This window comes from Protomyctophum parallelum, assembly GCF_964188405.1.
Source record: "Protomyctophum parallelum genome assembly, chromosome: 10".
Taxonomy (NCBI): domain Eukaryota; kingdom Metazoa; phylum Chordata; class Actinopteri; order Myctophiformes; family Myctophidae; genus Protomyctophum; species Protomyctophum parallelum.
Window position 1 is genome coordinate 22,619,184 of NC_139704.1, and position 22,638 is coordinate 22,641,821.

The window sequence follows — 22,638 nt, forward strand, 5'->3', positions numbered from 1 at the left end:
TATTAACTAAAAACACTTGTGAATAGTTCAAATTGCCGATCTACAAGCTCACAACGTGTCGATGCGTGTCGATGGGCTAGTTGAACAATTTGTTTTGTTTTTCAAAATAGTAAAAACTAGATAAAGTGCCAATCGGCACAGGTCTCCACCAGGGCAATCAAAACAAATATTGTATTAAGTGTAAATGTATAGATTTAAAATGAGAATTGCCAAAGGTTGTTCAAGCACAGATTTTGACCAGTGGGGGGTCTAGTTAGCCCTGCTCCCTGGCGTGTGTGTGTGTGTGTGTGTGTGTGTGTGTGTGTGTGTGTGTGTGTGTGTGTGCGAGTGCATGACGCGACTTGGCTTGTTGTAGCGCCACCATCAGGCTGTTGAAAACTGTCAAGTGGCATTTCTTCCTCAGCCTAGTAGGAATATGCGTGCACAGTTCGCAATCGGACGCTGCGTTGAGGAGTTGTGGCGATTTGTACAAAGCGGGCTACTCCTGAAAACTGTAGGAGCCAATCGTGGCCAATCAGGATGTAATATGAGAAATCAAACAAACCTGTCTTGATCACATGACTATGGAGATCATGTGTACCGATTTGCGTGAAATTTGGATAAAATAATAGGAGTAATAATAGAAAATGTGTTTTACATATGTGGGCCTCCTGGTGGCGCTATAAAGAGCAGATGTGAATAATTCCAGGCAAAGGTTTTTCCTTGGCCTCTAGGGAGTTGGCATACAAACTTATCCACAGATCCGTGCAGTTAGAGGTAAAACACTTTTCGGCTAGTTATAGCGCCACCTTGAGGCTGAGTTGAAATTGTTGATGTGGCATTTCGTCCTCGGCCTAGTGGGAATGTGGGTGCACAATTTCACGGAAATCACGCGATGTGTTCATGATTTGCAGCATTTTGTTTGAAACTGAGCACTCCTGTGAATTTTGGAAGCCAATCTTAACCAATCAGGATGGAGTCTGAGAAATGTGAAAGACCCGTTTCGTTGAATGGCTCTAGAGAGACTGTGTACCAATTTGCGTGATGTTTGGACAAATTCTGTATAGGTGTACTGTGCAAAAACTAGTTTTGCACAAAGCAGCCTCCTGGTGGCGCTATAACAGGCCGTTCTGGAAAGTTTGGGGCAGAGGTTCATCGTTGGCATCCAGGGAGTGTGTGTGCAAAATTTGGCGGTGGCCGAGATTAGCTGCTCACGGACACACGGACGGACGGACACACGGACACACGGACGGACGGACGGAGTGCAAAACATACTCTCCCACCATGCCTTCGGCTGGTGGAGACAAAAAAGACAAAGAAGTTTAGGGTAAACTGATGAAAATAGGGCCCTAAGAGTTCTAGTCTCTGATACTGTGAATCTATCTGTATAGAATAGTTTAGAGTGGAGGGAACAGAACATCGCCTTGACCATGGACTCCTATTGCACCATCTAGAACTGTCTTAAAACAACCTCTCTCTCTAAAAGAAAAGTTACTTATACCGTACTATAATGCTATACCGTACGTTGCATAGAAATTAGAGCAGAGCTTATTCTAGGGCGGGCAGGCCGGGTGCCTTTCCAGATTCTGCGGCGCTCCCACAGGTTCATTCATGCCTTACTGGTAAAGATACTGCTACAGGGGGGGGGGGGGGGGGACAAATTAAAACAAAACAAGGAAAATGAGGGAGCCATTTTGGATCCTGCCATGTGTCGGTCGGTCGCTACCTCTTTTGTGTTCCCCACGGCTTCCTGGCTAATATACACAGAGGACAGTTGTGAGAAGAGTCATGGCATGGCACAAAGACTTGTAGCAGCCAGAGAGAGAGAGAGAGATAAAGAAAGACACCGCCATGAGACTGGCGCCACCGCGTTGGGGGGACGAGGTGTGGTGTCAGCGCGGTGATTGCTAGCAGCTGCCGGGGGAGGAGGAGCAGACGGAGCCGCACATGCTGCGTTTGGAGGAGGGTTCGGGCCCGTCGTCATCGCCGCCTTCGGCCTCTTCTCCGTCCCCATCGCCGCTGCCCTCGCATTCTGCGCCCTCACACTCTCCGCCCTCGCATTCTCCGCCCTCGCATTCTCCGCCCTCGCATTCTGCGCCCTCGCATTCTGCGCCCTCGCATTCTCCACCCTCACATTCTTCGCCCTCGCCTTCTCCGCCTTCTGACTGGCCTTCTTCCAGGCGTTTCTTCAACCTGACAAACAATGACACGCACGCACGCACACAACATACAAGGAAAACAGAAAAGAATGCAATAAAAAAAGAGAAATGTTAGGCATTTGAATGTGATGAGGTCTGTTACACCAGCCTGTGATGATCATCATAAGTCTACAAAATTATCTCCTTAAATAGAACTCTGACTTTAATTAGAGAATACCAGGAATCCACTCGCCACACGGAAGACTTCCACATAAATGCTGCAGTGGGAGACACTAACTGAGGTGATAATTTACTCCAGAGCACCACTGAACCAATATTCTCTTCCCCATGATGGCAAATTAGGCTCATATTTCGAGCAACATTTAAGTAATCTATAGTACACATTGTTACTGCAGCCATGTCAAGGTTTTCATGTTTCTGTATGTGTCCTTTTGGGGGCGCTCTAAGTGTGTTCTATGTGTTGAGGGTTCTCAATTATGTGTCTTGGTTGCATCTGTGTTCTGATAATTAAGCTTGTTGGTTACACCTGTTTGTGAGTGAGAGAGGGCAAAAGTTTCATTACACTGAAGGAGAGTGCACTGTGCAGATCACTGAGAGAGAGAGCTCTGTGCAGAAGGAAGAAAGCAGTTGGAAGGAAGAAAGCATGTAGACCAGAAGAAGTAAAGTAAACTAAGAAGTCAAGTGAACGAAGTAAAGTGAACTGTAAAATGTAAAGCAGAAGAAATTTAAGTTAAGTACAAGAAATGAAGTAAAGTAAAATAGAGAAAACAAAGAGGTTTGTTTTCAAAAAAGACTGAAGGATCCAAGTCGACCCCCCCCCCCCCATTCATGTGCAAGCAGGCAAAGTGGTCAGTATTGTATTTTGTTTTCTTATTGTGAAAGTCATGTATTATTGTGGATGAAACCATGAATGTCCCAAGTTAATTGTTTAGTTTGTCTTGTTTTGTATGTCAGTTCTACGGTGTTTTACAGCACAGTGGTGTTAATAAACGGCAGTAAAAAATAACTCTGAGTCTCGTGTGATGGATGGGCGGCACACACATTATAGTGAATCTGGGAATTATATAGCAGACCTGGGATTATAGTGTTCATTTTGTCGACTGACGAAAACTAAATAAAAATGAAACGATGACAACTAAAACTATGACTAAATATAATATTGACAATTTTGTCAACAAATAAAAACTAGACTCAAATGTTAGGTAGGGACTATAGTGGTCATTCACAATTTCATGGCATTCTTTTATTATTAAAACTGGACTAAAACCTTTATTTCTCTTCGATAAACAAAAAACGGATAAAAAGGATAGCAATGACAAAAATGTGACTAAAACGAAAGAAATTTCGTCAAAAAGATTAAGACTATTATCTAAATTAGCCGCCAAAAATAACACTGTATAGCACAAAGGGATGATTGTCACCACACAGCAAGAATTGAAATTAAAGCCCTGAAATAAGAATGCGTTTAGAATAAAAGTTATGGAGACTCGCCAGACTGACACAGAATGCTATATATACCGCTGCAGCTACATTTGAAGCCGTGTTAAACCCATGACAATAGTAATAAATGTGGTGCACAGCGGCACACCAATCTGCAAAGGATCATTGTAGCCGTTGCGGATTACTTGAGCAAAGCTAGCTCTATGCTTTTCATGCCTTGACATTTTTGTTTCATGGTGAACATAAAACGCTTTTAGCTTTGCATAAATGCTAGATCCCCCCCCCCCCTCTTCATATCTTCTAGGACAGTTCCCTGTGGGATTCTGTTCCATGGCAGTGTTTAGAGTCGTTTCTCTCTCTGATTTGACCACAAGTTATGGTTCAAGTGTGTAGTACAAGCAGAGCCATATCTTCATACTTGCATATCACCATCTATCACAAAACAAAACGCTGATACACATTTATAATTGCTACTACTCAAGTTCATAGTAGAGTTCATGGCAAGTTAAATCGTTAAAAAAAAGATCAAAGTTAATGCATAAGTGTATTTAATTTTCTCATGGTTTTATGTGATGTTACTTGTCTTTTGTGTTCCTTGACTGCCAAAGACAGAGCTATAGCTCCACTGCGCCACAAGGGGGCATTACACTCCAGTGAGTGCTACAGGATTGTATTGTGAATGATGAGGCAGGAGGCTGGACAGAAACATGTCTTTAATACATTGTTTGTGTTTAACTGTGTTGCTTGTGAGATATCATAAAGTGGGTTAACCCGGGGTTGGTATTTTGTAGAAAGGTTGGCCGTGTGTCTCCACAATGTTTGGTGTAGTAATGTCTTGGTTAGCAGTTTAGCCTAGCATCTGAGCAGCTAAAGCTAACATATAGTGACTGCAGAGTCCCCAAGCTGCTACTGTGTAAATTTATGATGTTATTAATGCAATAATCCCAACCCAGTGACCCACTATAATAGTACTATGGTATTTTTGGAAACAGAACTATTACGTGTCAATGCATTTTTGTTATTTTGTTTAAAACCTATTTGTGTTTCTGTTTAAGTGATAGCCTGTCTGTTATGTATAAATATCACTAGCCCTGTAGCTGTGAGTGAGCCCCTTCCGGGGGAACTTAACGTCACAAATACAGAAAAGGTAAACAAGGGAACTGAAAGGGGCTAAGCTGACGGTCAACGAGGAAGCCAATACAATTACATCCTGTATTATTTGTGAACGATGATGCAGGCTGGACAGAAACGTTGTTTCAGAATGTCACATATGTCACATGGCAGCGTGAGCTTGTCTTACTTTACGCGGTTGAAGATCATGAACTCTTGCTGCACCACTTCAAGGCACTCTTGTAAGTAGTCGTTCTCCTGCAGGGGAACAAAGGAACACTCATGAGAGCTCACTTCCTACTCCTTAATTATCTCCGTTCTCTATATTATAAATAGAGAATATATAAATATATCATTATAAAGTCTTTGTTCTTCTTACCATTATTATCCAACACTGTCATTATCCTCCTCTTCAGCACCTTTAATCTTAATCATCTCCATTTCACTTCCTCACCTGGGTTAGTACTTAGTATCATTTTGTTTTTCCAATTTCCGTTTTTATATCTGTTTTTTAATCTAGTTTAGTTTTTCCTTTTTTGAAAATGGCTAGTTTTTGTTCAGTATTTATTAGTTTTAGCCTTCGTTTTTTTATTTTATGGATTAGTCAGGTCAGGTGCAAGAAGATTCAACAAGGTCAGAAAAAGTGCAAAAACATATGTGACCAGATTTGACTGAGAGCCTGCCATCGCGCAAATTTCAGCTATTCACCAGAGGAGATTTATTTATTTATTTTTCCAAAATGAGTTAATAGCACAGGCAGACTCTTCACATACTAGAGCATGTCTGAAATAAATGTAAATATGAAATAAATGCTTAAACAATGTAGCTAGAAGTGAACCTTTCAAGTCTGTTTTCTCAACTCGCTGTTTCTCTGCAAGACATTACTCTATAAACATCTCCAAAACTGGTGGGTCAAACTGAACAACCAATATGTCAATTTGAAGCTAATACATGCTTTCATATGACATGAAAAAAATGAAAAAACAAATACAATATATATATATATATATTATATATATATATATATATTATTTTTTTTAATGCCTCATTTCATTTTCATTTGTATTTTTCTCAATACTTGCGCCAACCAATAGACATTTGGAGACATGTCACATATGGTCAAATTCATCGTCATCATCTTCGCCACCCTTGCAAACAGTCCAGAATTCTCCTGCCCTCTATCAGTCCACAGCCTGACCCCCCCCCCCCCCATTAGATAACAACTCACAGTCATGACTTGTTTGTTCACCGACTGTCTTCAAATTGGTTGTTTGGCCCGAGCCGAAAATAGAAGTTCTTATTTCCTAAAACACCTGGGGCCGTAAAAACAAAATGGGGTAGTTTCAAAATCTTTGTAATAATGTAGCATTGCGTACACACGCAGACAAACAAAAAAGCACACATCTACAAGCTCTCCAGAGTGTTCCCATATGGCACACAAAACGTAATGCACAGACAAGACAAGGCTGACATCAATAACTTTGCTGCCATAATTGATGTGATGAGAGCCCTCTGCTTCTCATAAATATATTTCCCAGTCCCCAGGACAGTGGAAAGCCCCAGTAATAAGGTTAAGGAGAGTCTTGAAAAGGAAGCTGGGGATTACTCATTATTCTAATTCAATTTATTTATTCAAAACTTGATGTCATTTCTTCTTCTGTTTCAGAATCACATTGCCTACGCACGTACAGCATCTGTTGCTGGGCTGTGATTAAAATGTTAAGTCTTTCCGGTGCTTACGCCTCAAATGACCCTGCATAGTACCTATTTTAAGACGGGTAGATGATTAAGAATGAAGCAGACAATGCTTGCTGCCAGCCAGCTGCCCGTTAGTCGTGCTTGCCTTTTTTTTTAACAGTCAGTTAGTTGGTATTTGACACAGCCGAATATGTACCACTGTGCATGGCTATATTTAGCTATGGCTCAGCAACATTCTAAAAATACGGGCTTTGGATGTGGGAAGTCTGGGAACCTGCAGCTGGCATGGGGACAAGTGTAAGCCATGCAGAGAATCATTAGACCTATAGCTGCCACTCAGGGTGCCTTTCTATCTTATGATTCCAGTGGTGGAAAGTAACTAAGTACGTTTACTTAAGTACTGTACTAGTGTACTTAAGTACAATTTAGAATTATTGGTACTTTACTTGAGTATTTCCAATTTCCAATACTTTTACTTCTAGGTACTCCACTACATCTCGGATCTATTGTACTTTTACTCCACTACAATTATTTTAAAACTTTAGTTACTATAGTTACTTTGTAGATTTTGATTATTATTATGAAAACATACATTAATTAACAACTTCAGCCCTATTTTGGCTATTTTGAAAATAGCCGATCTACAAGCTCACAAAATAGGGTTCCAGGTGGTCCCCAGTTAAACTTAAATGATGGAGAGTTGGAAACCAAATGGACCCTTTAACTCGACCGTAAAATGAAACCAGGTCCATTTGGTTTCATTTTACACTCACAGTCTACACTACAAAATGACTCGAGAATGTAGAATGAATTGATATTTTGATCAATGTTTGCCTGTTATCTCTCCTAATGGTGCCAACATCAATACAGCATGGCATTGTGGACATTGGACAACATCTTTCAACGACAACAAAATATACTTAGACTAAGTTTTGGGTCTGAGAGGCTAAATGTCCTTGGTATGAAAAGGGTTGAACACCACTGATATACATGCAGTAAAACCTACAGTGTTTATTTAACCCTGAGAGTGTGATAAAACTGACCCAAAGGGACCATTACTGGTCTGAGAACCTTGGAGCTAAATGAACACCTAGGATTTTACTGTGTATCGTCTGTAACAGTATTACAGCGGCCTCTGGTACTTTTCCATTTCCCAAATGGTAATCTGATCTGAGTTAAGACGGTAAGCATGCCTACTATGACAAAAAACAGGAAGGCACGGTAGTCTAAAAAACAGCAAAAGGCCATTTGACTGGATTGTTAAAAAGAAGAGAAAAAGAAAGGCATTCTCTGTTATCAAAGACAACTCTGGCATATTGTAACTCAGGGGGGATGCTTTGGTGTCCAATTCTATTTTGATCAAAAGCATTCCATTCCTATCAGCCTTCACAAATAAATATTTCCGAACCAAGGCAAAATCTCTAGGTTTGTTCAACCTTGACAGTAGGTACTAAAAAGGGATGCTTCAGCCCCTGCCCTTTTACCCGTCTGTAAAACAACTGCCCTCTCCAGACCACGAATGTAGTGTTTACTATGGTGAAAGAAATGCAAATGCCACTCCTTTCTTGCTTTTTTCCGAAGTCTCCTGAACTTGAACACAACATTTTGTGTTGAACAAATTTGTGTAGAAATCCATGTCGTACACCATACATCTCCACTAGCTAAAGAGTGCTGGGTTGCGCCCCAAAAATAGCTGATCTACAAGCTCTCAACGTGTAGTAGTAGTAGCTTGTGAGCTTGCAGATCTGCTATTTTCGCTATTTTTGTCCAAAAGTTCCCTCTTATAGGATTTCAGCCCCTGCCTCTCTAACACTCTCTGCACGTCCCTGGTCCTAATGTTATATGTTACTCTTGTATGTTACTTTTTTGCCAATTATTTGGGGGCCCACTTGCAATACCCTCGTGGCCCACCAGTGATCCCCGCCGGCCCACAGTTTGAGAACCACAGAGTAACACTCAGGTTGAAGTTAATTTCAGGGCGTATGCAGTGACTCACAGATTGGGAGGATTTCAGGGTGTATGCAGTGACTCACAGATTGGGAGGATTTCAGGGTGTATGCAGTGACTCACAGATTGGGAGGATTTCAGGGTGTATGCAGTGACTCACAGATTGGGAGTCCTTGCTGTTGTCTCGTGATCGGTTCTTGGCCAGTCTCTTCTTCTTCTTGTGCAGTGGCCTGGACTCCAGAATCATCTCCTCCAACTCGAACGTGGGGTCGCAGTGCAGACGACCTTTCTGTTGGGCACAACGCATAATCACACAGCATGTAAATAATCAATCAATCAACTATCGATTATTTTCTTGTCTATCAATTATTCTGTTATTCTGCGATATACAGTAATCAAATAATATTTTGGGGGGTAAGTTAAATATATTATGTATATCAACTAAACTTTTAGAATAAGGCAGATGCATACCTCAATTAAGGTTGGTTGGTTTTATCTGTCCTGAAGTTCTAACGACCGACACGTCGACCTAATAAAGAGTTCCAGACAGTGTTCGGTACCTCTTTCATTGATTTCACTATCAGAGATCCCCTTCTGATTATATATATCAATGAATCAAGGTGGGGAAAAGTGAATTATAGTGGTTATTATGCTTAACCACTTATGTTAATTAAAAAAATAATGATCTACAAGCTCACAATACGTCACATTGAAAACCTATCATTTTATATGCTTTTATTATAATTAATTTAAATAATTACAGTAGTTTGATTAACTGTTGCAATCAATCAAACAAAGGGGGTCTATAAATACACCACAGTGTGCATAGCAGACATGCAACAATATATGATATGGTGAATTGCACATACTGTAGTCGACACAGACACACACACACACACACACACACGAATGAGCACTTGAAAGACAGGCAGCGTGAGAGCTGCACAGCATGAATGAGCAGCCTTAAAAAAATGCCTCTGGATAATTTATACGGCACGACGCTTTCACCACCACGCTGCAGCAAATACTGCACACCTTTCACCACCACGCTGCAGCAAATACTGCACACCTTTCACCACCACGCTGCAGCAAATACTGCACACCTTTCACCACCACGCTGCAGCAAATACTGCACACCTTTCACCACCACGCTGCAGCAAATACTGCACACCTTTCACCACCACGCTGCAGCAAATACTGCACACCTTTCACCACCACGCTGCAGCAGATTCTGCACACCTTTCACCACCACGCTGCAGCAAATACTGCACACCACGGTGTACACCTAATTACTCTGTAGCTGACGTACAGTGCCAATCTATTTACTTTTACATAATATCTGTATGCACACGTATTATACTGATATTGCAACTATAGCAAAACAATGCACAAGGTGTGTGTGTGTGTGTGTGTGTGTGTGTGTGTGTGTGTGTCGACTACAGTATGTGCAATTCACCGTTTATCATTGCATGTCTGCTATGCATACTGTGGTGTATTTATAGATCACCTTTGATTGATTGATTGCAACAGTTAATCAAACTGTTGCAATCAATCACGGACGCACGTGTGCGTGCGTCCGCGCATGTGTTGTTTTTCACGCACACCTGCCTGTGCCGGTAGCATGGCTTTGGTCCAACCTCCTGCTAGTCCGACCATTACTAACACTCTCCCAAAACCTAACATCACAGGAAGCCACGGGTGATTTGTAACTCGCAGCACGGGTGATTTGTAACCCGCAGCACAGGTGATTTGTAACCCGCAGCAGGGGTGGGCCTAACGGGAGGTCTGACATAAGGGCAGTCCCCCCAGTACCTGTACCTGTACCCACCTCTGTCTGCATGTATGTCTGCTGTTTGTGACTGACTGTGAATTCCCATGTCTCTACATTGTGAAGGATCCACACTCACGTTGGGCACGAAGCCGGCGTCCATCTTCTTCTCATAGACGGCGTCCCAGTTGACTTCGGCGAGGTACGGAGACGTCTGCATGTGAGACAGGCTGGAGAAACGATGCTCCGGGTTCACCGTCAACAGCTGGAGGCGAGGGAGAAACACAGGAACAGGTGTGTGTGTGGGTGCGTGTCTGCGTGCGTGCGTGTACACGCACGGACACACGCACACAAGTCACAACTGCTGCCCAGCAGCAACGATATGCCTAAGAGTTTTCTGAAAGGCTGTTCCTTCCCGGTTTTAATAGGTTGATTTAACTCAAGAGTGTTTGTGCAAAGAGGGACTAGTGTCAATGTATCGATTGATTAAATTACTTTTCTTCTAACCACCTCGCTCTGACTTCTGGCGTGATATCCATTCAAATTAACATCACGAAAAATAAAAGTAATGGATCGCACTCTGTGACAAGACTCAAGAGTGCATTTCAACTCTTTCTATTTATTTCAACTCTATTCTACATCATACTGAGAGAGCATCCAGCCTTCATCAGTGTGGTCAACACTGATGAAGGCTAGCCGGTGTTTTGTTAGACATACCAACAGTCCTACAGTCAAGAGTCTGACACCCTACCCAAAACACTAACCTAACTAACCCTAACCGCACGCAGATGCCACGGGTGATTTCTAACCCACCAAGGGTTAGTTTTAACTTTTAACCCGCCACGCATGTCGGGAGCCACGGGTGACTTTTAACCCGCAGCACGGGTGATTTGTAACTGTCGGGAGCGACGGTGTTGTAATGGTCTGTAGGACTGTTGATATGTCCAATAACCAACGTATGGCAAACCCCTGACAACCACCTAACGTGCATCAAAGTGGCGGTGGAAAAACAAAGCTGATTCATCAAAGCCATTTTAGAGGCACTTTTAATCAAATGAACATGCAGTCCAATGCACGTCCGCAGTATAACATGCCTTCTTCTTTTAAAGAAAAGCCCTCATCTATTTTTCAGGACGTTTACTATAATTTGAAGCCTGACGCACAGTCCCCAGTATGTAGGCTACTTATGTCCTCAGAACAATCTTCTGCAGCTATAATTGCATATATACGTCTTATACATAAATGACATCGCTGTACCACTTCAAACGGTCTTTCCTTTATTTAGCAATAAAACGGTAATAAAATAAAGCAATAAAAAGTTTGTCATGTCAAAGACCCCCAAAATCATACCCACCAGCCTGCGGACCCCCATTCTGAAAATATATCCCAAAGACCCAAAGAGAAGATCTTTGAGGCCCTAGCAGAGATTCTCAAACATTTTCATTTCAAGGGCCACTCGTTTGACCTTAATTAGGCTACGGTCACCCATTTAATGGCTCTTGGACCCCCAATTTATATTGTAAAATCAAAGTTAATTTAACTCTGAGAGTGCACGTGTCCATTTGGTTCCATTTGTATACACTCTGAGTTACAGACACATAATGGGTCCATTTGGTTCCTAATTATTATTTAGCATAATAGGGACCCCCTGGAACTCCCTCAAGGACCCCTGGGGGTCCCCGGACCCCACTTTGGGAACCACTGCTGTACTGTACTGTATATCACACCACATACACTTGACTAAGTGTATAGTCACCAACAGGGGGCACTCTTAATCAGTCCAATCTGACAGTGATCAGCGACTCAGCGTGTGTTTCATCCTATGAAAACTCTAATCTGTTTGCAACAGCACATGAGCACAATCTTTTCCATGGAAAGAAACCCCACCATGGGTGGTGTTACTGCTGTATTCTATAACAAAAGAACACGCCTGTTATATTGTATTTAGCACCTTGTGTTAACTCACAGTCAGTCTCACGGACGGTGCATGATTTAAAGGCCAATTTTATTTTCTCCTGGCTGGAGGGCCCTGTTGTTGTTGGGCGCGTCTCCATGGAGCTTATACATGCTAATTGATTAGCAGCCGAGCGGAACAGACTAACGCCAGTCGTCCACAACAGACAGAGAGAGAGAGAGAGAGTGGACACAGGAGGAGGCAGGTGCTCAGTCAGTATGTGCGAAACAGACTGACACAGTCACACCCACATCAACAGCACACACACCACAAGACGGACATTCACATGAGTTAACAGACACAGACATGCACGCACGCACGCACACACACACGCACAAATGCTCCCTTTTCCCTGCCTTTCTCATGTCGCTCTCTCTCTTCATCCCTTCCCTCCATCTGTCATTTCCTTCTCCTCCCCCCAAATGTCCTCTACTCTTTTTTTCCCTCCATCCTGCCACCCCCGCCATAGCCCCATGCCTCCATCGTCCCTGTGGCTCCTTATCAACCCTCCCGTCTCCTGTCCACTAGTCTGTGAAGCTCCTTATCAACCCTCCCGTCTCCTGTCCACTAGTCTGTGAAGCTCCTTATCAACCCTCCCGTCTCCTGTCCACTAGTCTGTGAAGCTCCTTATCAACCATCCCGTCTCCTGTCCACTGTGAAGCTCCTTATCAACCCTCCCGTCTCCTGGTTTCTGGGGTTTCTCCTCTCCATGCTCTGCCCGTTTGACCGAGGTCCATCTGTCTGCGTCCATCAGCAGCTCTGACGGACGCAGATGAACATGGTAATTGATTAGCAGTGCGTTTGTCATTGACCAAACCTTCATTCTCAATCACTTATAGGACCTTTAACCTTAACCCACCTAATCCAGTCCCTCCGCCTCCTACTTTAATACCACCCACCTGTCCTAGTCCCTCCCCCTCCTTACAAAAGGACTGCCCATGGCTCTGCCCAATTGTTTACAAAATGGCAGAGGGATGGCAGATTGGTGAGATTCAGCCATATATGTTTGAGCCAGATTCTGGTTCAGATGAAGGACAAGGAGGTAATGCCCTCTTCATTGGTGGGGGGCCAACATCTGTAATAGGGGTGGCCGTAGCCACTCCAACTGTTTTATTGGGGAATTTCACCCGGAGACCTACATTTGACAAATAATTTGTCATCACTTTATGATAGGAATGGAAGAATAGTTAATAGTTAATATTGCAGAGATGGCTGCACACATTTGGTAAATGGTAAATGGTGCATTTATATAGTGCCTTTATACAAGGCGCTTTACAGAGATTGTGCATTACATTCACCCATTCATACACCGATGGCAGCGGAAACCATGCAAGGCACCAACTAGCACATTGGGAGCAATTAGGGGTTCAGTGTCTTGCTCAAGGACACTTCGACAGTAAGGCTCAATCCCAATTCCTCCCTTCGTCCTGGCCCTTAGCCCTTGCCCTTGCTTATGCGCGTTCAAGTGAGGGGGAAGGGTTATCTCAATTGTCTTTGGAGCGAGGGGTAGGGCCGAGGGCGAGGGGTAGAATCCCCTTCGTTTGAAGGGATATCTCGACGGGACTTCAAACGGAGCAACATCACTGAGGGTCACTGAGGGCTGAAAGGCGGACGAGGTAAGAAGCCTTTTATGTCCTTTATTATGGAAAAATATTATAATAACCAATATTATTTGAATGTATTAACAATCTGCATCGCCAAAAATATCGCAATCTCTAGCAAAGGTTAACGTTACCTCACGTGAACTAACGATATGATACGGCGTTGCATTCATACAACGTTACCCATTCATTTGGCGCCGCATCGGCGCTTTATTCTTTTTTTATTCATCGCCGGTGCGCCGGTGATACAACACGGATGCAAGCTAGCTTATTAGCAGGCATCAGTCCGACCCCCCCAGACCACGATATGTCAACATTCTGCAGTTTTGGAGCTCTTAAAAGCCGTGAAATAGCCTACTGTACCTACATAACGCTGTCACTGCATAACGTTGGCTACTCGCGCTGCAGTGATAGCTATGGTTTTATCATGACCAATGTTAAGCTAATCCCCACAAGTTGCAAAACTTACATAACTAATTAGCAATGGTGTTGTTTTTTTCCCCAGGCAAACCAGCTACAGAACAGATTGCAAGCTGCCGTGCAGACTATACATTGGATGGAGATGAATCACGATGGCATTTTCATTGATAGAAAATTACTCTGTTCTTAATGATATTAAAAACAATGAACAGTGACCACAGCCCCTTCTTTCTATACTGTAAATTGTTTTTCCTTTTTCTAACACTGTATATATATCTGTACCCATGCTATACAAACAATAATCAATTAATCAGGTACAACTGTTGAGCAGGTGTCAGAATGAGCTATATCTAGCTGAATTACATACATGGGCTACCAACATGAGACAAAATTACAATATATTTATTTCATCATAACCACAGCAATGTTATATTTACGTTCCATCTCTACAGCTTAAATCAAATGGAAAGTAGTTTCCAAAGTGGGTTATGGGCTAAATGATAGTTTGTACACTCTCAGAGTTAATTAACATTGATTTTACAATATAAATTGGGGGTCCTAGAGACAGAAATGCCAGGTTGTATATCAATTTCTACAAGGGACGTTCAATATTTAGGGACGTTCCAATTCCTAGGGGGATGATTTATCTCCCTACCCCTTGACACTCATTATGTAGGGACAAGGGGAAGGGGCAAGGGCTGAGGGGTAGGGTTAAAAAAGGAATTGGGATTGGGCCTAACTCTGGGGGAGCCCGGGTTCAAACTGGCAACCTTACGGTTACCATCCAGGCACTCTACCCCTGAGCCACCGCCGCCCCTTCTAGCATTTCCCCAAAGTTCCCTCCTTACAGCCCGTCTAATTGTCGATCTGTACCTACTGTACAGCAACACAGCTCTGGACAGACAGGTAATTCCTAAATAGGAATAGGGTATAATTAATATAGAAATAATGGAAATGTAAGCTACAGTGTATTACAGTATACGCATAAAAGTAAAACTTCCAACTATTTGCTCTCATATTATGTGCATTCATTTAGAGCCATTCTACACCATTGTCCTCCCATGATAATGCACTTCTGACCAGTGCCCACACAGGCACAGATAATTCGTATTGTATTATTATTTGACAAAAAGTTGCTTTATGTTGTATAGCGTACCCTAGCTGGCAGCTGCTAGCTCTGAACCTGGCTGAGATGTCTCGAGTTGCTCCCGCCCACGTCAGTAAGTTGTGCCGGTTTAATGTCGAATTATTACCATCTGAACATCGTATGAAAAATCTGAAGGCAGTCGCGGTAGTCCCGACGGGCTGAAAAAAACCCATCGACGGGCTGAAACAACCGTTTAAAACGTTTAGTTATTTGACACACAACATGAAGGCTCGTCCCAGATCAAACACAACTGGATGGTAAACGACGATGCACGTTCACGACCAGCACCGCCTGTGCATGTTTGAATTCAATACGGCATAACAACCCGATTAAAAAGTTTTCTTCAACTTCCTTCAAGTTGTCTTCCATTAATTTCTTCACGCCGTCGTAACAACAGACACCTGTAGGTTACTGCGACTACCATTACATTTTCCATACGATGTTCAGAAGTGCCGTTAAGAGGAGAGAAAATCAATCCCACAGCTAAAGGGTTGGAGGTGTCACAGACAGACAAGGCTATACGACGTGCTGTCAAACCGATACACCCACGATCGGTGCTGCTATTTCTGGCGAGTTCCTATACGGCACCGCAGGCGTGCATTCATGACAATGAAGAACACCCTCTCGTGTGATATTGCTTAATTCAGCCATTGATCACGCCTGCTGTCAGCTGGTAATGTGTCAAAATCTAATGACTGACAGCTGTCACACAGTTTGGTACAGACTCAGAGCACCCTGCCTGACTGAGCGGTAATAAATAGACTTCAAAGTCCTGCTAGGCAGCGCTCACCTTCCTCATGAGAGAAACCAGGTCCTTGGGCCAGGCTGGGCTGTACTGCACACTGACTGTACTGAAGAGCTGCAGCAGGGACTCCACAGAGTTACTGGCGTGGATGTCGTAGGGCCTCTGGGAAGGATGGAGGCAGAGAGAGAACAGAGTTACTGGCGTGAATGTCGTAGGGCCTCTGGGAAGGATGGAGGCAGAGAGAACAGAGTTACTGGCGTGGATGTCATAGGGCCTCTGGGAAGGATGGAGGCAGAGAGAGAACAGAGTTACTGGCATGGATGTCATAGGGCCTCTGGGAAGGATGGAGGCAGAGAGAGAACAGAGTTACTGGCGTGAATGTCGTAGGGCCTCTGGGAAGGATGGAGGCAGAGAGAACAGAGTTACTGGCATGGATGTCGTAAGGCCTCTGGGAAGGATGGAGGCAGAGAGAGAACAGACGAGAACCAGGAGAGGAGAGGAGAGGAGAGGGCAAACAGGCATGTGTGAGAGAATATCAAGGTGGGCAGGGACGTGCAGAGAGTGTTACAGAGGCAGGGGCTGAAATCCCGTAAGAGGGCACTTTTGGACAAAAATAGCGAAAATAGCAGATCTACAAGCTCACAGGCTTGATGAGCAGCCATTTTCGGGTCGCAACCCAGCACTCTTTATATCTACTGAATATGCAGTGTAACGACATGGATTTCTAAACAAATTTGTTGAGCGCCAAAATGCTACGTTCCAACTTAAGTTCAGGAGACTTAATATAATATACACAATTTCCAAATCATGCCTCACCCATCCACGCAGCACCTCAAAAGCCGTCACGCCTAGTGACCACCAATCCACTTCGAAGGCGTAGCCTGTCCCTCCGCTCACGAAGGACTGGAAGATCTCTGGAGCTGTGTGAGGGGAGGCATACAGTACATACAGACAGAAAAAAATAATGAACAAAAGATTTAGGAGAGGCCTTTTCTTCACCGCTCCAAGATATTTCAGTCACTCCATCATGGGTATAAGAGACAAGACAAGTGGCAGAAAAACTGGCTGAAAAACAGTCCACACACCAATTTCTGCTCCCAAATATATCTTTTACTTCAAATGGAACATTTCAAGCCGAAGCTCTTCCTCAGGAGGAGTGATTGGCTGGAAACGTTACCACTTATATATATATATATATCTGGGAGCAAAAATCGGTGTGCGGATTCGTTTATTCTTGAACTAAGAGAGAGAACAACGCGAGTGCTCGCAGGAGAAACAAGTATAGCCTAGTTCAAACTTTTAACTTTTTAACTTAAAGGTAGTTAAAAAAGTATCAGTGGTGCTCCTGGATACAAATGGGATAAAACGGGGAGGAAAAAGAGGATCCGAGCACTCGGTAGTTACAGGAGGAAGGGCCTTTCTTCATTTTACTATTGCATCAGGATCCTCATTTTTTCCACACTAACATTTTTCCCCTTTTTCTTAAATAGCAAAAACAGCAAATGTACAAGCCCACAATGCAAGTGACATGTTGTGAGCCTGCAAATCGCACTATTGAGCAATCCCGAAAATGAACAGAATGCATCTCCAAGAATAATATTACAATAAATATGTGGGTGGTGTACAGTAATAAAGCCTGATGTATATGCTTCATTGCGCGCCAAAAATAGCAGATCTACAAAGCTCACAACGTGTTGTGAGCATGGTTATTTTCGGCATGTAATACAATTACAACCACGTATAACTCTCAGGCTTTAGCAGTCCCTGCGCAGGTGCAGAAAACCAAAGGGGTTTGTGAGTTTTATTTACCCATGTATGGTTTGGTTCCTGCTAAGGCTGTCGCTCTCTCCCCGTCCTTAATTATCGTTGCGATGTTGAAGTCTGTCAGGTGAGCGTGGCCTTCGGGGAGGAAAGGACAAAAAATATGTTTTCTTGTTTTTTTCTTTTTCTTTTTCTTCAAGATCCTTTTCAGAGTTTCCGGTTGGTGTAGTATTTGACATCTCTGTTAAAGGTTTTATGACATTCATTTTCATTTATTTTTCTTTTTTCTTTTAGGTTTTATGACCTCAATTACACCCAAAAAACCTTTGAACATTCAGTGGATTTTCTGTGGTTTGAAGTTTTCTTTGGGGTTTGGAAGCCTTTTGAGCTACAATGAAAACGGGCAACACAGTGAAAACAGTGACATCTGCTGGCAAATCACATTGACATATGGGATTTGCAGGATCTTACATCACAAACAGCAGGAAAATCAGAGCACCTGTTTGAGCCAGAAAACCCCAGATCACAGAAAATCTACTGAATGTTAAAAGTTCATGTTTTTTGGGTGCAATTGAGCTTAGAAAACCTAAAAAAATAAGAACAATTCCAAAACCTTTTTTTTTATGTCACAATCCCTTTAAACTCAACCAACCGGTGTATTTATTTTTCTTAACAGGATCTGGCAGTGCGGTAGATTAGATCTTTAGATTTTTTTCCCTCCGTTTTCCCATTTTAGTCTTTATGCCAGTTCCCCCCTAAGGGCCCTATTTCTGCCTTTTCCATAAACCCTTCCTTCTCCCTAAACTTCTTTGACCGCTATATTCGTTATTGTCGAACAACACACCGCTATTCTGCCTCTGTTTGTTATGGAAGTGGAAGGCTGTAATTTCTAAATCAATATTTAATGTCATATTTCAGTTGTAAAGCCCAAACCACACCAAAAGGTCGGGTCGGGACAAAACGTTGTGCAGGCCAATAGGTGGCAGGCCACCAGGAAAGGTCCGGGCGTGCTGCCATTCTGCCAGTGCCATCATGATAATTTCACTGTACCTGTATCAGTGAGTGACAAATAAACCCTCTACAAAGGGTTGTGTAGTTGTCTGTTGGTTTGTATCATTTATGTTGTTCTGTAAAAGTGGTGGTATTAGGGCTTGTTTGTTTGTGTGTGCCTCGACGGAATGGGCGGTAGAGTTTCTGCTATCTGCTCGCTGGTTGTGGTGGGCCGGTCTGGGCCAAATTCACGCGAAAATGACCGGGCCGAATTTTTGTCCCAGGTGTACAGGTCTTACTACTAATCTACCATACTACAAAGACCTCAATTAGTAGCTGATGATGACCTGTGTCACACGTTTGTAAGTCAGTCAGTCAGACAGACACACGCACACACGCACGCATGCACGCCAAAGTTTACATACTATCCTTACCTTGTTCATCCAGCAGGATATTGTCTGGCTTGACGTCTCTGGGAGAAGAGACACAAATCATTAGCATGTCAAGTATACCACGGTATAACAGAATTCAGTTCTATGCATATTGCATTGTCATAATTTATTATGCTATTAAGCAGTGAGTAACAACAACAACACATCTATTGCCTTGTCACTGTGAATAATCGTTCAGGTTTATCACAGGTTTACGGGTGCACAAACGTGGGTGTAATTTGTTTTTGTGCGAGCTCTGTTGTTTTAGTTATTTCCAGAAAGAAGCGAGTATAACTCTCAGGGGAGAAAAAAAGACAAATCAACAAAAGATATCTACATAATTATACACATAGCATATTGCCACGGTCCGCTCCTCGGTCTAATTGACTGTCCTTATTTAGGTTTTGGACTTAAATTATGCTTCTGTCATTTCAGTATTCTGTATTGGTCTTGTGTTCTGTTTGGTTTTCTGCCTTGGTTTTGTGTATCTTATTTTGTAGTATGGTTCCTAGTGTTTCCTGTCTGCCTAGTTACTGTTGCCTACCTTGTCTAACTCTAACCTACCTTGTGACGTGTCGTGTTGTTTCCACCTGTGTCCTGTTAGTCCCCCAGCCTATCCTAGTGTTGATTGCATTTTGGTTCCACCTGTTCCCTGTTATACTGTGTCTATTTAAGTCCTGTGTTTGGATTTTTTGGTACGTATTTCCCTGTCGAGTGAGTCTGTCCTGTACGTATTCTGAAAGTCCTGTTATTTACCTGCCTTCGTTTGCCCATTTATGGAAGATTCTCTGTTTTGTTAAACACTTTAAGTTAACTGGTTCTGAATCCTGTCGCCTGCATTTGGTTCCTCGTCCTCGTGTTGACACATCCAACTGGTACAGCATGTAGGCCTACCTAATCTCATGTACAACGTGCTGATATTCTCTTTTGCAACCAAGAAATTACTATCAATAGATTTACAAAAAAATAACGGTGCGTACGTTGTACATGAGATTAAGGTGCAAAGTAGAGTGCCAGTGGATTGTCAGATAATACCTGTTTAAAGTAGTTATTTGTGTCTATTACAGACAGCTCGAGAACATACAGTAATACACGTCAGGGCTGTTCTCTGTGTGTATGATGTGTTGTGTACTTGTCGGAGCCTGTGTCGGAGCCTGTTTGCGGGTGAGGCGAGGGAGGATGTGTGAATTGCATTTGTTGGTGCAATATGTCGAAAAGTGTGTGTGTGTGTGTTTGTGCGTATGAGTGAGAGAAAGAGAGACATGAACCCCAACCGTTCGTTGGCAAAGCGAATATGAGAACACGGCCATTACTAATCCCAGGAGATTCATTCAGGTTTGTCCACACATGCTCATTATGCTGGGTACCCACAGACAGCACCCACACACACACATAATAGTCACACACGCACACACACATCTCAACATCTCAACATTTTCTGGATAGCCCAGCCCCTTCTAAGCTTCCCCAACGGCAATTATAAGAGCACACACACAGCTTATTTAATTATGCAGTGTGTCCTGCGTGCTGGTGTGAAAAATACACGTCATCTACAGAGAGAACACACACACACACACACACACACACACACACACACACACACACAAACACAGGACGCCCATAGGATGCCTCTGTGTCCACAGGGGCTAGTTACTGTATATTGCTAACTTCAACTGAATAGACTAGTGACATACAGTACTACATGTATACCGGTATATAATACATATTCACGAGAGAAATGTGTATATATTGAGTTTGAGTGCCACTGTATGTGTCACTTGGTTTGATGGAAAACATTACATTTTGTGACAGACTTGGAAAGAATATGATTCATGCCGTTTTTATTTTATTTTATACCTCCACTGTGTCACAATGACTGATAGGGACAATGTAACACTGTAATGTACCGTATCATTAAAAAGATAAAGTATAGAGCGTCGTAGAGCACTAAAGGAGGAAAAGATGAAAGGAGTAAAGATGATAAAGGCGAATAAAGTAGGAGTGAGACACAAACTAAAACGGACCTAATAAGGGTTCAACCCGTCGCAGCGGTGGCCTATAGGGTTAGAGGAGCGCCCTTGTTGCCGAAAGGTTGCCGGTTCGATTCCCCGGGCGGGCAGGAGAAATCTGGGTCGGGAAGTGATTGGTCATCACTCACCCAACACCGCTGAAGTGCCCTTGAGCAAGGCACTGAACCCCCAACTGCTCCAGTGGAGCTGCTTAGTGGCCAACAGTATATGAGACTGTGGTTGTACTGGTCAGCTCCCAGGTTTTAATGCGTGTGTCCGTCTGTGTGTTTCTATGTGCAGGGCGTTGCTGAAAATGAGCACTTGTGCTCAGCTACTACCCTGGGTAAATAAAGAAAAAATAACTCCAAAACAAAAACTACTTGCAATATACGTAGTACTGCAGGAATATTAACATGAATCTATGCGGTTTTCAACCTTTTTCATATCAAGCCATGTGGTCTGTTTGAGCCAAGGACCACCTGATGAGATTTGGCGTGGCATCCACTTGCACTCTATGGCCCTCATTTATCAACCGTGCGTACGCCAAAATATGGGCGCACGCCGAAATTACCGACATTTTCGGCATTTAACATTTCCGGCAAAGCTTGAAATTGAACTTGAGTAGGACAAATAGTCACGTCTGGTCGCGAGCTGGCGTACGCTGTTTTTCTGTTTTACACAAGCGGAGCAGCCTTGTCTGAACTGCTGAGAGGCTGTCACATCACAGGCATCAAAACATATATGTATTCACTCCTAAAATGTTTATATAAAAGGTATGTATAATGTATATGGGCTACATGTAAAAAATAAATAAATAAAAATGTTAAGGAATACATGTGTCATATGAAATTAGTAGGAGATAAAATCGCGCAATTAAAAACAATGTTGCAAGAGATGCTTAAGCCATTTAAACAGTGTTTTGCATGAGCGCATACATGCGAGGATTTGGGCTGTCTGTGCTGAAATATTTCCATGACGGGACGTTGGAGAGTATAGTGCAGCAGCTGCTGCAGCTCAGCTGCGGAGAGTCCCAACGTGCAGGTATAGCCTAGCCTACTGTAGCCTAATCTACAGCATGAAGGCCGATGTCTTTCTTACGGTATGTGCAATATAATAAACCCGACGCGTCGCTCGAATGCCAAATGTACCGTGCCAGGCTCCCAGCGCAAGTGGGAACTGCATCGGAGATATAGGTATATTACCCAGCCAGCCCACGCTGCCCACCACCAGCCACATGAGGCTATATACTGTTTTGGCTGCACATTCATATAATGACAGTTGACAGCCCGGCCACTTCAGTGACTAACGACTGGTAATCTAAATAGACTGTCGAACGTCGGAACGTGCATGGTCAGTTGGTCACGGACGGACCACAGCTGTGATAGAGAGAGACAGACAGACAGACAGACAGACAGGGCAGGAGGAGCACCTGCAAAACAGCAGCGTGTGTGTGCCTATTTGTTATTTAATTATGGTTCA

The 22,638-nt window shown here is 43.1% G+C and overlaps 1 protein-coding gene across 1 annotated transcript in view; it reads right to left on the minus strand.

The window, feature by feature from the left end:
- Window positions 1-1,290: 1,290 nt before the first annotated feature.
- stk32c (serine/threonine kinase 32C) overlaps window positions 1,291-22,638 on the minus strand; it is a 126,777-nt gene continuing 105,429 nt past the window's right edge. The window contains exons 5-12 of the mRNA XM_083774491.1: window positions 19,154-19,191; window positions 17,778-17,867; window positions 16,785-16,888; window positions 16,014-16,130; window positions 10,241-10,366; window positions 8,494-8,622; window positions 4,879-4,946; window positions 1,291-2,172 (exon numbers count right to left, since the gene is read on the minus strand). Coding sequence (XP_083630617.1) covers window positions 1,887-2,172; window positions 4,879-4,946; window positions 8,494-8,622; window positions 10,241-10,366; window positions 16,014-16,130; window positions 16,785-16,888; window positions 17,778-17,867; window positions 19,154-19,191 — 958 coding nt within the window. The 3' untranslated portion in view covers window positions 1,291-1,886. The remainder of the gene's footprint in view (window positions 2,173-4,878; window positions 4,947-8,493; window positions 8,623-10,240; window positions 10,367-16,013; window positions 16,131-16,784; window positions 16,889-17,777; window positions 17,868-19,153; window positions 19,192-22,638) is intronic.